Source organism: Morone saxatilis, unplaced genomic scaffold (genome assembly GCF_004916995.1).
Source record: "Morone saxatilis isolate NCDOM2014 unplaced genomic scaffold, NCSU_SB_2.0 Contig12, whole genome shotgun sequence".
Lineage (NCBI taxonomy): Eukaryota > Metazoa > Chordata > Actinopteri > Moronidae > Morone > Morone saxatilis.
In genome coordinates, this window is record NW_023339674.1 from 10,452,018 (window position 1) to 10,466,848 (window position 14,831).

Below are 14,831 nucleotides of genomic sequence, written 5' to 3' on the forward strand. Positions count from 1 at the left end.
AGCAAACAGGCAGAGGATGGTCATCTAGCAACTAGCCTCGACAGAGGCAACACATACAGATATCAACGTGAACCAGACCTGGTTGAGCACAAAACCCTTCATTTAATGATAAACAAGTCGTCGCAGGATGTAAGTCTTTTTCATCCTCCTAACTGGGCTTCTTTCCTGACGACCTGCAGCACATCCCTATCAATTTAGACCGAAGGTACACGGTCTTCACTGCCCACAGGCGCCAATAAACTCGTCCTGGGAACAATCTTCCTGGACAACAGAAAACAGCCATGAAAGCAGCCGCACCCAGCCTATTCAGCTCCGCCACTCAACAAGCCTCTGCAGTTAATACCAGGATTCCTTACCTATTGAACTAGGCACTACCAATAAGTTTCTGCCCACTAGTGTCTCTGCAGAAACATTGTGACGTGCACAGGCAACTGACCAATGAGCTGCAGGAAACAGTACCATCTAAGTGAATAAGAGCGTGTGCGTATTCTGCTACCATTATCATCTCACCTCTGGCTACATCACTGCGAAACTTTCTCTGGCATTTTAACTGTCATAAAAAGAAGACTTAAGTATCATACTACAGAAAGAATAAACTAGAAGAAGCGAGGGCTTGAAATGCACTTTACGTGGTTAGAGCATTGGCTTCACCTGAGGCCTGACACTGTCCCAACACTCTCATCCATAGAAATATAGTATATACTAAGTCTAACTACCCATAATATATAAGTATATAGTATGAAAATGCGTTTGTGTGTGTGTGTGTGTGTCTGTGTGTAACTCTGTGTGTGTGTGTGTGTGAGTGTGTGTGTGTGTGTGTGTGTGTGTGTGTGAGTGAGTGTGTGAGATGCCTGTTTGGCTCTGGGGGAGTGGTTGAGTTTGACGTCACCCACTACGGAGTGTCACACCATTCTCAACACAAAGTGGCTTCCTCTTACTAGTGCATTCATACTGCAACACAGCAACAGTTTTTTTTTCTGGCAGGATGTGGCACAGGACCCTGGCTTAACTAGGACAACAACACATTTCGAACACTCCGAGGACTTTAAAAAAAAAAAAAAAAACTTCGGCATTTTATTATCTGAGTATCTTTTGTTTGTTCTTGTTCTTTACTTCTTAGCTTTAATGGCGTGAGGCCACTGAGTATAGCTTACAGATAATAGAGTTTAAGAGTTATTTTAGTTTTTATTTTTCCATAAGGAAAGGAAATGCCTACAGTCAGTAGGTATATGAGTTTTCGTTCATCAAAGCGATTTAAGATTACCAGGTAAGGCGGTCTATGTCGTTGTTTGTCTTCAGTAGTTTTGTTTAAGGTTTTGATTCATGTCAATACCGTCGTTAGTCTTTCATTGAATTTGTGGCTCGTTTCTTCCTGGTCGAGGACAGGTGGTGCTCTTTTGAAGTAGTAAGTAAGTAGTAGCAGTTTATTGAAATTACATATTTAGAGAAGGTTGTCTGTCTTTAGAGCATCTGCGTAAGTTGAGCAGCTTGTAAAGCAGCTTCAGCACTGACGTGAGGTATATCAATAAAACATTTCCGGAAAAGGCTGACCTTTCCCAGCACGCCATAAAGATAAAATCTCACTGTGACAAATGTTAGTCTGGCCATCACATAGCCTTTAGTTTGAGTAGAGATGGAGGGATTTTTAGTTAATAAGACCTTTTTGAGCAATGAATTAGAACACACTAAATCCGAAACCCAAGTCAATGTGAAACCTGATACGTGCTGTTAAAGAGTATTTAATTACCATGTTCTTTGGTGCTTCATGACAATTTCGGAAGGTACGTTTCTACAGAGGTGAAGAGTTTCATCCGTGGGTGTCTCGGCTGTGACTCTTTGTACCTATAATAGTCAGATAATGGTGAAATGCAAATAATCGTGCTGTGTTATGCAACGTTCTTGCCGTAACTCTTCCAAGAGAAATTCCACCTGTGATTGTAAAACCTTATTTTGGTGTTGCTAAATAAAAAAAAAAAATGTTTTTCCTCCCATATCCAGCAGCTACCCAGTAGAGAGCAGTGGTGGCGGGCTGCCAACCAAAGTGAAGAAAAGCAGGAGCAGCTTAAGCAATGGCAGCATCAAGAAAGTGGAGACGAGGAAAGCCTTGAGCTTGGAGGCGGCCCAGCTCGAGGTCCAACAACAGCACAAAACCCTCACCAGACAAGTAGCCATCAGGTAGGACTAATGGGGAATGAGTCGGGAATTATACAAAAAAAAAAAAATTTCTAAATGATATTTATAAAAACAACCTTAAAAAGTCTTCAATACAGTTAAATATCATACTTTAAATGCACATACAGAGGTGTTAAAATTTTGCAAATTCATGGTGAGTCACACTGTAAACGGATCTGTATTCTGATAGGCCAAGAGATTGTCTTACTTTCACACTTTCCAACTTTTTAAATAGTTTAAACATCTAAAACATCTGAGTTTATTATTTTTTTTATCTTGCAGACTAAGTGGGGAAAATCTTATTTCTCAGTCTTGAAATGTATAAAATCAAACATTGGTTGTAGTGGAGCTCTTCTGAACATGTATCACAAGACCTGACCTAACTCTCAGCTGCTGCTCAGTCGTGACACCCACATGACTGCACAGCCGTTGTACACTGACTGTTCTCACATGATGCAAATGTGTGAGGTAGAGTTGTAATATTTGTTAGTGTGACGAGCGATCTTCATCCCCACTGCTGCCTTACACGACGAGTGGGATCACCCAGCCACTTTAAACATATATCATTTTGGGTTGAGGAAAATCACCACTAACCAAAGTTCAGTCAAGCAATAGGTCTATTTTAAAATTGGAAAACTGGAATTTTTACAGTGGGCATGGTAAACACTCATCTGCGTAGCAAAGACATCTAAGTTCTATGATGGTTTAGTCACTTCTTGTGTCAACAAGTACAAATAATTTCAGTTGACTGGTTTAACATTCAACTCCTTTCTCACACTGTTATTAAACTTAATTAAACGCAAAGTGGGTTGGAGAGATATCCTTCATAGCGTTAAAGTGTGCATTCATGTACTGTCTCTTTATCTTCTCATATCAGCTTAAACTTGCTGACTCTTAAATTGACCGATGTGCTCTTTTTGTCTCTACAGGTCGCAGACGTTCGATGTTGACAGCACAGGCTTTGAGAGAACGGAGGGCACGGGCACACAAAGTGTAAGTCCACCACAAGTTTTTATTGAAACATTTTGAAGAAATCAATTATTAAGTGGAAGTATAGACATTTCTGGTACTTTTTAATGCACCATAATAGTATTGCTGTTTGGTAAATGGGTCTGTGGCCTCAAACTAGACCAGTGCTTTTTATTGAATGCTGCTCTTGAGCCAAGATCCCATTGTCTGCCAGTGCCCAGTGTCCTGATTTTTGCTTTGATCTTCTCTCATTTAGAGTTTTATGAAGCACAACAAGACATTCCACAAGTTGTTTCCAGACATTTCCAAGAGTGAAGACTTGATACATGGTAAGCAAAAAAAAAAAAAAATGAAGGGGAGAAAGAATGACTTCATGAATGAATGAACCACGTAAATCTAACAAGTGTTTGTGTTCCTTTCCCAGCATACATCTGTGCCCTGCAGAAGGAAGTGCCCTACCATGGTCGGCTGTACATCACTGACACCCACGCCTGTTTCTACTCCTCAGTTCTGCTCAAGGACACTAAGGTAGGTTGCAGCTCTGCCCTGGCTCTTCTTTACTTATTACAGTGTTATATGATTATATTTTTAAATTATATTAATGGAATATTTCACTTTACATTTTTCTTGTAGTGATTCGTCACCACATAGTTCCATGAAACAATTTCTGAAACAGTCTACCTGACTTTTGTTTGTTTTTTGCTCTGTGCTCTTGCAGGTAGTAATTCCAGTTTCCTGCATCCACATAGTGAAGAAGCAGAACACAGCTTTGCTGGTACCCAATGCCTTGTCCATACGCACCACAGAAGGAGACAAGGTCAGTTTCTTACCTCCAGCCCTGTACAGTCATCTTTATAAACACCTGATTAGGCTGTTCAAAGTCAAATATTAGCCTTGCCCCACTGAACTCTGCTAGTTTGGTCTAATAAATCAATAAAAAATCAATGAGAGTGTTTTATGTTTCAGTTTTGCCAGCAGGGCAGATGGCTAACATTGTTTTTAATTCCCTCTCATTGTGCAGTTCCTGTTTGTGTCACTGCGGAACAGAGAATCATGTTATCAGCTGCTGCGTTCAGTATGTCCTCAGATAGAGGTGAGTTGCCCAGGTCAAATGTTGTTTTAGATATCTGCAATGCTAAATGTGATACAATTGTAGGGAAAACAATACATCACACTAACAGTAATTAAACACTGTAATCAGGTTATAATCATTTTGATCCTGTATAATATAAAAATAATTCAGTCAGACATTGAGTTCTGGTCTGGTCTGATCTATTGAATTTTGAAACGGAAAGAGAGCAGCAACCCTGGTATTATAACCTTGTTGCATGTCTCGAAACATTTTGTGTATTTATGTTGGGACTAAATGGAGATTGAGCATGCACAGTATCAAATCAATTAGCCAGAACTTACTCCATAAGAAATCAAATTAATTTAAATGAAAGTTCCTTTTCAAAAATGCCTAAATCAAAACATTTCTCTGTTACAGGATGGCAGCACAAATAGTAGCCCCATCTTCTCCTCAGCTGAGAACAGCTTTGATAAGAGCAAACTTGTGGTAAGAGACCTTTTCTTAATATTGCCGAATTTAAAATGTCACACATTGTCATTTGACTGAAAGGTAACATCTTTTTTCAAGGAGCACATAATGTACCTATTCTTAAATATCTAGGAGCACATAATTGTGAATATGACTGAATTGTAGGATAGACCCGTTTGTGACTGCATTCCTTGCTCTCATATCTCCACAGAACTCCAGCCAGTCCAGTCTGGACGACAGCTTCGACCAATTCAATGGCTCTGAGTCACAGTCTTTGCAGGAGCAGCCTCTGCACAGACCACACAGAGGTGAGAGGTCTACTCCAGTTATTTAATTCTTTTTCTATTATGTTTACATGCTACACAGCAAACACAGTTAATATAACCATCATGTGTGACGTAGAAATCTAAACGTATTGAGAGTAATGCTAATCCTCAGTTGACAAAACCGTGCATGAATGGATAAAAATGTTTTGGTGCCGTTATCTCTCGCTCTCATTTCTGTTCTAGCCAGTTGACATGCAAAGTCCAAGGTCTAATGACAGGCTAACATGAGTTTCTTTTTCCCCACCTCTGTTCCTCCTTCAGAGCCAGTGCCTACTGACAACAGCTCGGCTTTCCAGAGCCTTCACATGCAGCAGAGTGATAGCTCGTCCTCAGAGGAGCTGTCCGTATCAGGTACGACTAAGATTAGTGACCAGCTGTCTCCTGGAAAACTCTCACGGTGGTTGCTAGTTTATTTATCATTTCAAACTGGCTGGTGTTTAATCCCCAGATAGACAGACGCTAGCAAATACACATTTAGTAAGTGCTAGTTGGAAGATGTCTATGATGATGATAAACCTTCATAGTTACAGGGAAACCCAGCATTTCTTTTTTAATCATAATAGTTTTCATGAGTTTGAGATGAGGCTTTCTCAGTTTCATTTTTGCTTCTCACTATCTACAATCATCTACAAAATATACAACGTATTGTCAACTTGCCATTGAATGAAATGAAGCTAGAACCTTCCAACATGAGAACCTTTTAATATTCATGCTACATTTCCAATTCCTTTTCCAGGTTCAAGTGGATCGTGGGTTTGGAATGTGACAGAAAAGGCCAAGTCCCTGCTGGTTCAGAGAGAGGCCAGCACCCTCAACACTCTTCTCTTCATTTACTTGATTTTGTGAGTAGCACTTCCTTTCTATAGCGTGTCCTGTCTTATCCTCTCTCCCTCCCGTCTTGCTTTAATCCAGTGCTTTATCTTCCTATGTGCTAATCTAAATCTGCTTCTCACTCTCTCAAAGACACACTCCTTTAAGGAAATGGAGGAATTTTAGAAACCTGCCCTGTTACTAACGAACTAGGTGATCTTGTTGGATCTCTTTTATGTAATGGAAAATCTAAAGCAGCTGCTGCCAACTTTCTTTTTGTGTGTGTGTTTTTGCAAACCAGTTTTTGATTGCTAACACAAGAAATGTACAACTATCCCTTACACTGTAGCCATCCCCCCCCCCAGAGAAATATAAATAGTGGCAGTGTATTTTAGTGTTATGCAAATATGACACACAGTCCATTAAGTGCCTGTTAAAAGGACAATAAAAATATAGGCATTAATCAAGTCTTTAGTTGTTGTTGGTTCTCCATGGACCTGCTGTAAGCTGGAATCATGAACATTTATCACAGTGAATAAATGGGCAATAAATGTGACCGTGTCGTATTTTGTCTGTATGTTACAGGGTTGTGCTGCTGCTGCTGTCTTCTGGCTACATTGGTTTACGTATCGTGGCCCTGGAGGAACAGCTGACATCTTTGGGGGCGCTGCCCGAGTTCACCTTACAGAGTGGGTAAGAATCTTTCTCTTTCGATTTCAGTCTTTTATTCCTCATGGCCCTCCATTCTCTGAATATAAAGCGACAGAACCACACCTTACACGGTGGTTTCTAAAGAAATGAAACCGTTGGCGTGAGCAGTGTGTGTATACCCAAAACAGCAGTTCTGCCTCACAACTGCACCGTTAAAAATGAAGACAAATTCATTAAAGTTCGCCTTTTTTGTGCCCAGACAGTCCTCAATGATCACACAAACAAACACTTGTAGGTCAGACAACTACACCGTAGTTTCACCAGTGTCTAAAAATGGTAGACGTCTTTTTGGTTTACATAGGTACAGTCAATCACCCCAACACATGCTGTGGTCACACTACAGAGTACAATATGCACAGACACAACTTAATTATAGGTTAAGAGGTCTTGTGTCAATTTGAATGTTGCTGAAAAAGCATACGTGGCTGTTACAATTGTTGTTGGGTGCGGAATATAGTTATCTACTTTTGGTATTGCTTTCAATCTGGTGTTTACCGTGTTGCATAATTGGCTTTGTTCTCTGACAAGAGAACGGGGCAAATTGATCCTTATTAATAGTTGCAGCCTTGCTGTCAAGCGGCTAAATACTTGTGTATTGTTAGGTGTGTATTTAGTTGTTTGCTTTTGATATGCCACACTCAACTGGCTCCCTTTTGTGCTTTCACAGGTACCGCCAAGACACATAACACTCGGTGACTGAAGGAGAGACTGGTTGACTCATGACTGGAGGATTATTTCGGCCTCTTCCAGCAGAACACAGCGGGAGAAATTTCATGTACTCAGACTGTGCTCCCGACACGGCCTCTGCTGTTGGCTAGAGGAAAAATGGCCAACGTGTGCAATTTCAGAGACAACATGTTAACTTGAAGGGCTATACTTCCTCCTAGTGCAGTAGACAAATGGACATGCCACGACTTAATCACACAGGGCCGAGCCAAAATGCACACGCACACTGCCTGGTTGCAGCGTGTCTGTCGTTCAAACCAAAGCCAAACGGCTCTAACTTACGTGTAGCAAAGTTGACGGGCACTTGCCTGACAGAAACTGTTCCACATCTGTGAACCTATGTTGTCCATTGTCTTTCACATACATACTCCTCTCCCTGAGCATGCGGTCTGAACAGGGCTATACCAATCAGCATTAGCCTGCTGTAGTGCTTAATATTGCACCTCAACACCAGAGATGTAGTGCTATGCATAGCCAAAGATGCACACAGTGCACATCTTTTGCATGAATGCACGGAGATGACTTTTAAATGATTTTTCTATCTCTTATTTACCGTTCCATCTATCAGTGGTATGTACAAATCTGTCTCTGTCCTTAAATTGAGTAACTGTCGGGTACTGCTATTCGATTCGGTTCTTATCTTCCTAATCAGCTGTGGGTTGAAATGATGATGGCTGAAATCTCAAAATCAGATCAGCCCATTGAGGCTCGATACTCTCCTGATGGTCTTATCCTTTCTCTCTTTCTCCAACCAGCAACGATTGCAGCATTACTTTCCTCGTCTTTGGTATGATTTAAATCACTTTAATGATCAATGTTCAGAGGTTTTGGGGTTTTTTTCTCTGCAGTCTCAACTGGATGAATGCATCATCAATGCATAAATATTTAGCACAATAGGACACAAGGAGTTTATCTCAGAGGCATCAAGATGTTATTGTGTACCTTTTTTCTATGACTTTGGTCTTCAAGAGTAGATTTAAAACCTGTCTGGTTCAGATGTCTGTTGATGTACCTCTCTCGCTCTGACAGGCCTCTTGAGGACCAAGTGGCATTTCTAGACTTTTCAGGTTATTTAAAGTAGCACCAATAATGTATTTCTAATGTTCATGCATGTGTCTGCAATATCGACACTTGACTGACACTGTATATGCATTCTCACTCTTGCCACCCAAAGAGGAGAATCTACAACCACACTTGCCGTAAGGTGCAAGTTTTCAACAGCAAAAAAAAAACAAGTGGTCCCAAGAAGAGAATTTCAATATGCAACAAATTATTATGCATGGCAAAATTGTAATTTATATTTGTGTGCTTTTTTTTTTTTTTTTTTTTTTTAAAATGGAGCTTGATGTTTTTGGGGAAGAAGTTGTGTAAGAAACGAAAACAAAAAAAAACAAAGATGTGAGTGAAAGAAACGGCTCAAGCGAGCGAGCGCACTTTAAAAAATGTGTTGTGCCTGTCACAATCCAACACACCGTATTTTTGGATTGAGAAGAAATGGCAAAGCTGGCGTTCTGTGGTATCTGACGGTGCTAAGACCTTTTTTAAATTGTTTTCACTCAGGGGTGGTGGGCACTACCTGCCACGGGGTTTTAGGTTGTCATCTTTTCCTTCTGTCATTTCAAAGTCTAATACTTGTGATGGGGGTTCACATTTTTCAAACGTTCTTGGCTTTGGTGGTTTCTCAAATGTCGCTTTGAGAAAGAACACTACTATTTCATTGAGATTTACTTGACTTTTCTAACTGATACTGGTAACTATTCAGCTTCTCAGAATGCTTCTTTTTTTTTCTCCCCCCCCCCCCCCCCCTCTTATGACCCTTTTTAAACTAACCTAACGATGCATATCCACATCTCAATGATTTCACATCACCCTCGTTGTGGAAGCCCTTTTTGACGAGGTGTAGCGAGTGGGTTTACTTTTGCTACACCCAGTTTCAAGATGGTCATTCTTATGTTTAGCAAAGGTTTTTTGTCAACATGCCATATACAGTACTGTCGGTTCTTATATTCCCCCACCAGGGGGCAGCACACACATCCACTGTCCTTGAAAGGACTCAATGCAAGAATCTCAATGATGAGGGCAGTATTTGTGTGGTTTTGCACTATTGAAAGTGTTGTAAATAATTTTGTATCAATTGTTAATGTCCTTAATTCTACTATGGTCCTATATATTTATTTGCATTCTGTGTAATTCAAAGTAGTCTCTGTGAGATGGCTTTGCTATTGTTCAAAATAAATCAAATGTTGCGAAGTAAATGTTTTGTGTATTTGCTGTTACTTAACTCCTACATGAGACCTGATTGAATGGATAGAAAATAAACCTGATCAAATAAAGTTTGTAAAGTAGAAGTTGGTAAAGTGGAAAAAAGTGAAAACCTTAACTTGAAATTTTTACATTCAGTGAAATCAGATATAGAAAATTTGGCACCAAAAAAATACAGTTGCTGTTAAGTTTCTAATGCAGATTGTTCTTGGTTTGACAGAGACCTTTCACAGTTTTAATAGTCTTATTTGATGGATTTAGGAAGCATCACAAGTAAACTATAAATCTGATGGAATCTGGTCAGTAAGACTGAATATATTTATTAACAATAATGCACCCCTGCTTGCATCTACTTACCACATACAAACACTTACAGTGAATACTACAAATGTATTCTCTTGCTTTTGCTCTATATTTTATTATTTTACTATTATAGTCTCTTATCCAGGTCATAGGATATTTAAGTCAACTAACTATACTTGCTGTATACATTTGCAAACTGCAGCAAATCTAGTTGCCTTTGATTTAGCACTTCCAGATATTTTATCATTTCCATTTCTTTTGGGTTTTTTTATTCTAAAGGTAGCCTATACTTAGATGCGAACAATGACCTTGATGCCCCACTGGTATCAGTAGTTTAAGCTATTACCTTTGCTGCTCCTAAGCTGTCAGTTGTACTTTGTAACCAGTTTTTAAAATCCAGTCCGCAAGACTTCTGATTGTTAGTGCAAGTTTGGTGAATTCCCTCTGTGACAGAGGTATTATCTTTTTTGTGCCTCCTGTATGTGGCATAAGACCACCATCTAGTGGAGAATCTCTGATACACCAACAGAAAATAAAAGACTTCTAGGTAATGTAGTTGTCAAATTAATTGATCTACCAATTATCACTGGAAGAAGGTAGATGTTTTTTAAATGTCTAGATTCAAAAAATATTGTTGTCATTGAATCGGAGTTGAAGTGAAACCACACAAGTTTCTATTTATTCCATTCTAGGAACTCAAAAGCAGCACTGACATCCATTTCAACAGTCTTCGAGCTAATCATTGTATTCAGCTGTCTGGGTTATTTGAAGGAGCAGGTTCGCCAGTAGTCCGCTGGTAAGCACAGAGCTGAAAAACACCTGAAAGAAACCAAAGGCAAGTCTTTGTCAGAAAGTTAAGAAACACACTATTCTCCAAATATAATGAATCAGTTTTTAATGACATATCCATACTTTTAAAAAATCATCTCACTATGACCAATAACTGTTGTAAAAAAATAGAAGCGTTTTCTAACAAAGCAGCTGTGGATCAATGAACTTTTAAATATTGAATTACTATAAAACAAGACAAAAAAAGAACCAAAAGACATTTTAAGATGTTGCTTATTTAAGAGCTCACTGGTTTAATGCAGAGCCATAGGCACTGGTTCAATTCATTTTTTCCTCTTGGCTGCTGGGTAACCATCTATACTGAGGTATTTTTGCCACTATACAACATCAAAATGTTATTTTTGATAGACAATAAACAATTTTAACGAAATAAATAAGACCCATGAATAAATAAATACAGTTAATACCTGCTGCAAAAGCCAGAATGATGGCCACCCAGCCGATGATGTAGGACCAGGAGAAGCGCCAGTCCAAGAAACGTTTGCCAAAGAAAGTGACAGTCACTCCGGTGTAAATTGCCAAAGCTAGCAGGGCAAGAAAACCTGAGAATGGAGAGAGAGAGGAAACTTTAAAACTATTATTATTAAAGTAAAACATGAAAATAAGCAGACCAGATTTAAGAAACTCTAACCAATATAACCTGTCAAGATACTGCTTATTAAAGTGTACAATATTGCATTTAACAAAAGAGTTATCCATCAAAGCGTGGCACAGCTTTTTAACCTAAACCCTTGGTATCCACTGACTGCAGTTTGGCCACTGTCGTAAGGCCATTGCAAAAAGGTCCCACACAAGCCTAGTGCAGGGAAAATGTAGCTTATTTTTGGAACTGACTGCTGATTTCCCTGCAGTTACTCTATAATCTTCTACTCACTCTGCCTCGAAGAAGTACAATCGGGTTGATAATCAGATGAACTTGCTACGTTGAACAAACTAAGCTAAGTTTACAGCATAGTATCTGCAACAGGGCACCCTGTGTGTGTGTGTGTGTGTGTTACCTGACAGGACCAGGGCGATGCCGCCTGTACGGACCCTCCTGTTCTTGGTGCCATTAGTGAAGGCGCTCAGGCCGAGCACCACGCCGGCAAAGCAGCTCAGCACCGCCAGCAACATAAAGGCCCGTGTAGCATCCCAGAAGGCTGGACACAAAAAGATCAGGATCACACACACATCAACAGATACTTAGGCTTAGGCTTGGACTGGATCAGATCAGTTTGTCATTTTGCCAGTATTAGCACTCACAATACGGAGTTCCTCTGCAATTGGGTCTATTTGATTGGTCATAGTGAATTTTCTGCTGATTCTCCCTTCTATTTGCTCTTCTTTTCTTTTGCCTTTTCTTTCAAACACTATTGGTTGAAGTTTAGAGTTCTTTTGACCTAATTTAAGTGGAGCGGCTTTGGCTTAAAGAAATGACCAAGAAATTGTTAGTTGTTTTCTAGATAGACCAGTTTGACCATGATTTTGTCCTTGCTATGTTGTCACTGTGTTTGAAATCAAACCTTTGTCTGTTCTGAGTGTCACCTCTGAAGTACTCACCTACAGTTATGGTGTGGGCATGGCATTTGTGGTTGATGCAGAACCTCCAGAGTCCCTGATTGGCAGAGCTACCCGAGTATCGATACTGCATCCAGAAGTCTGTCGCTGTAGAAACGATGAGAAGTACGAGGGCAGCCACGCCGCAGAGTGTGCCTCCTCCCGCCAAACTATACAGCATCGTGGAGAAGCTGGGGGAAGCGCTGTCCTCCTACACATTCAGCAACTATTCAGGGAAGAGAAGACATGTTGGAGCAAGGTGTATCATTTTGACCTCATACTAATAATGATTTTACTTAATGATGCCCTGAATGGATGCCTTAGTCAAGTCATTCACGTAGATTGGCATTGTCAACTGTTTCCTATCCCATGTATAGGAAAAATAGCCTGTCAACAAGTTCTCTCTGCTGTCTCTGAATCTGCATTAGGCACTTCAGGCAGAAATATCCAATCATTATCTATGTCTGTTCAAGATAACAAAGTTTCCTTGCCAGTTCCACATTCCAGTCCTACGTTATTTTTCAGCATCCCGGATGTGCTACAGGTCTAAATCAGAGGTGTCCCAGATAGCTCAACAGACCTCCTACAAACCTGCCGCCTCTATTTTAGTATGTGAGCCAGGTTGAGGTGCATTTGCACGGAATAGATTGATCACATCTCTAATACTGATAGACACTACACAACTAAATGGCCAAGAATAAACCAAACCTTTAAAACAGTTAAAAAAACATGTCATTTTTCTGGTTTTGAAATATTACCATTTGATCCTCATTAAGCATTTTTTGTTGCAAAAAAAAGAGAGAGATTTGGAATGAAAATTTCGACCATGCATGCGCATTAGACAAGAAAGTGAGTCATTCTTCTGCGATGCTGTCAAATTGGTCATAGCCAGCAAAGCACTTGAGCCAAACCACTGTTATGACAATGAGCTTGCCTATCAGGCAGTTCAGAGCCATTGTTCGCCACTAATTCCCCTCTATGCACCACAAACTAATCTTTCAACACTGAGCAACTGAACTGTCAGCAGTGTCGCTCTCTGTCACACAGCCAATGATTTCATAGACTGATTTAAACTCCTATACTCCTCACTGCGGCTCTTAAAACCCTCTAATTTCCAAAATCACATCCAAATCACGCCTATACATCTGAATCCCAAATGCGTCTTGACAATATTGTTAGACTTGTCCAGAAACATGAACAACCATCAGGGTCCCAGGCCCAGTTTGTCAGCTGTTAAGAGCGTTTCCCTAGATATAGGTCTCCAAACTTCATCTCTTCTGCCTTTGTAGTTCCACTTCCACTCCAAAAACAGGTTCATAGTTGTTGACAAGCCGTCAAACAAAGTCGTATCTTCCTGGAAGTTGAGTAAAAATCAATTCTTTGTAAGTCCACATTTTCTTTTCTGATACCTCTGAGTTGGCTGGTGTCTCTCCAGGGTTGCTGGCTCTAACAGTGTGCCTATCCTTTTTAAGCCCTGTACCCCTGGCTCTCATTGTCCACCTCACAAAAGAGGGAATGATCGAGTGCAGCATGTGAGTGATGGCAAATCCCCCTTGCTCTCTTCTCTGCAGTTACCTCCATCCCTCCATCACCCCTTGGTCTCTACAACCTCTTGCACGTTCTCTATCTCACGTGTCCTGCGTGACCTCTTTTCATCCTTTCCCTTTTCTCTTCACTTTCCTTCTCGTGTTTTCTCAAAAGTAGCTGATCATGCCTGGCATCTAATTGGCAGTATTGGCAGTAATTGCACCATTAGATTCTTTTCTGTTGTGTGTGCATCCTGCACCTACCCGTGTGCATGGGCAGTTTGTATCTAAAATGTAACCTAAAACTGCCTTTTTTAAATCATAAGCAAGTGCAACATGTGGTATTAGACAGCCACTATTTTATTATTCAGTTTGTACCCCTTCATTCCACATTCCACACACAAATGACACTCAATATGCCATTGTGAGTCACAGATAATATGATGCATAATATGATAACCCATGACGTATTTTTTCCCACACTCTTCTCTCCCAAATCCATCAGCTTTCTGCATAGGTGCTCGGTAAAAGTTCCTTAGATCCTTATTTGTAGAAGTGATGTGACCAGATTTGTCCTTTCACATTGTGCAGTCCAGGAGCATTCCTATCTTTAAAGTGCCTCTTTACCATTGTTTAGACTTCGGACAGCCAATTTCACTTCTTTGGTCATTTTTGTATAGGAGATGCTGTCTGATTGGCAATATATTCCATTTTAAGGTTTACTCTACACCACTAAACATCCTCTGGAACACTTGTTTTTTTTAGGTTGCTAAAACTTCAGACCAAACATTGACTTGTTCCCATGTTGCAGTTTATCTATTTAGTTTGTCTGGAACACAACAGTTAAATTATTTTTTTTGTCTGTGACACATTTCCAAATGACTGAAATTCCAAAACTGAACATGATGTATTTTCAACATTGTGTAAAGCACAAATTATTATCACTTTTTCAATAGTAACAGATGTGAAATGTATACAAGTGTGCACAAATGCCAATGAATGGTCATTTTCCGCATTACAGTGACATTGCAAGAATTTACAGATGACAAGGCATATGAGAAAATATCAAAATAAAACTGCAAATAAATAAATAAATCTGTC

At 39.9% G+C, this 14,831-nt stretch overlaps 2 protein-coding genes across 4 annotated transcripts in view; one reads left to right on the forward strand and one right to left on the reverse strand.

Moving 5' to 3' along the window:
- Positions 1-9,509, forward strand: part of si:zfos-943e10.1 (GRAM domain-containing protein 2B) — an 11,126-nt gene extending 1,617 nt beyond the window's left edge. The window contains exons 1-13 of one of the 3 annotated variants that reach the window (XM_035653078.1): positions 881-1,267; positions 1,999-2,175; positions 3,102-3,165; positions 3,398-3,470; positions 3,566-3,669; positions 3,860-3,958; positions 4,163-4,234; positions 4,631-4,699; positions 4,893-4,989; positions 5,269-5,358; positions 5,744-5,849; positions 6,403-6,506; positions 7,196-9,509. In XM_035653078.1, coding sequence (XP_035508971.1) covers positions 1,209-1,267; positions 1,999-2,175; positions 3,102-3,165; positions 3,398-3,470; positions 3,566-3,669; positions 3,860-3,958; positions 4,163-4,234; positions 4,631-4,699; positions 4,893-4,989; positions 5,269-5,358; positions 5,744-5,849; positions 6,403-6,506; positions 7,196-7,224 — 1,143 coding nt within the window. In that variant the 5' untranslated portion in view covers positions 881-1,208 and the 3' untranslated portion in view covers positions 7,225-9,509. Of the gene's footprint in view, positions 1-880; positions 1,268-1,998; positions 2,176-3,101; positions 3,166-3,397; positions 3,471-3,565; positions 3,670-3,859; positions 3,959-4,162; positions 4,235-4,630; positions 4,700-4,892; positions 4,990-5,268; positions 5,359-5,743; positions 5,850-6,402; positions 6,511-7,195 lie in introns of those variants that run through there. The other 2 variants (XM_035653077.1, XM_035653076.1) reach the window with 2 other exon arrangements.
- A 1,058-nt stretch (positions 9,510-10,567) lies between these two features.
- Positions 10,568-12,385, reverse strand: lim2.2 (lens intrinsic membrane protein 2.2). The gene is made up of 4 exons (XM_035653939.1): positions 12,208-12,385; positions 11,667-11,807; positions 11,076-11,210; positions 10,568-10,638 (listed from the first exon to the last, which is right to left on the reverse strand). The coding sequence occupies exons 1-4, from the start codon at positions 12,383-12,385 to the stop codon at positions 10,568-10,570; spliced, it is 525 nt and encodes a 174-aa protein (XP_035509832.1).
- Positions 12,386-14,831: the final 2,446 nt, after the last annotated feature.

Bases quoted from the DNA above. Each gene is read 5' to 3' on its own strand.
- lim2.2 (XM_035653939.1), bottom strand. From the start codon at position 12,385: ATGCTGTATAGTTTGGCGGGAGGAGGCACACTCTGCGGCGTGGCTGCC. The intron at 11,808-12,207 runs GTGAGTACTTCA...TTTTGTGTCCAG, and splicing joins TGCCCACACCATAACTGTAG to CCTTCTGGGATGCTACACGG. The intron at 10,639-11,075 runs GTATTAACTGTA...GGTTTCTTTCAG, and splicing joins CATTCTGGCTTTTGCAGCAG to GTGTTTTTCAGCTCTGTGCT.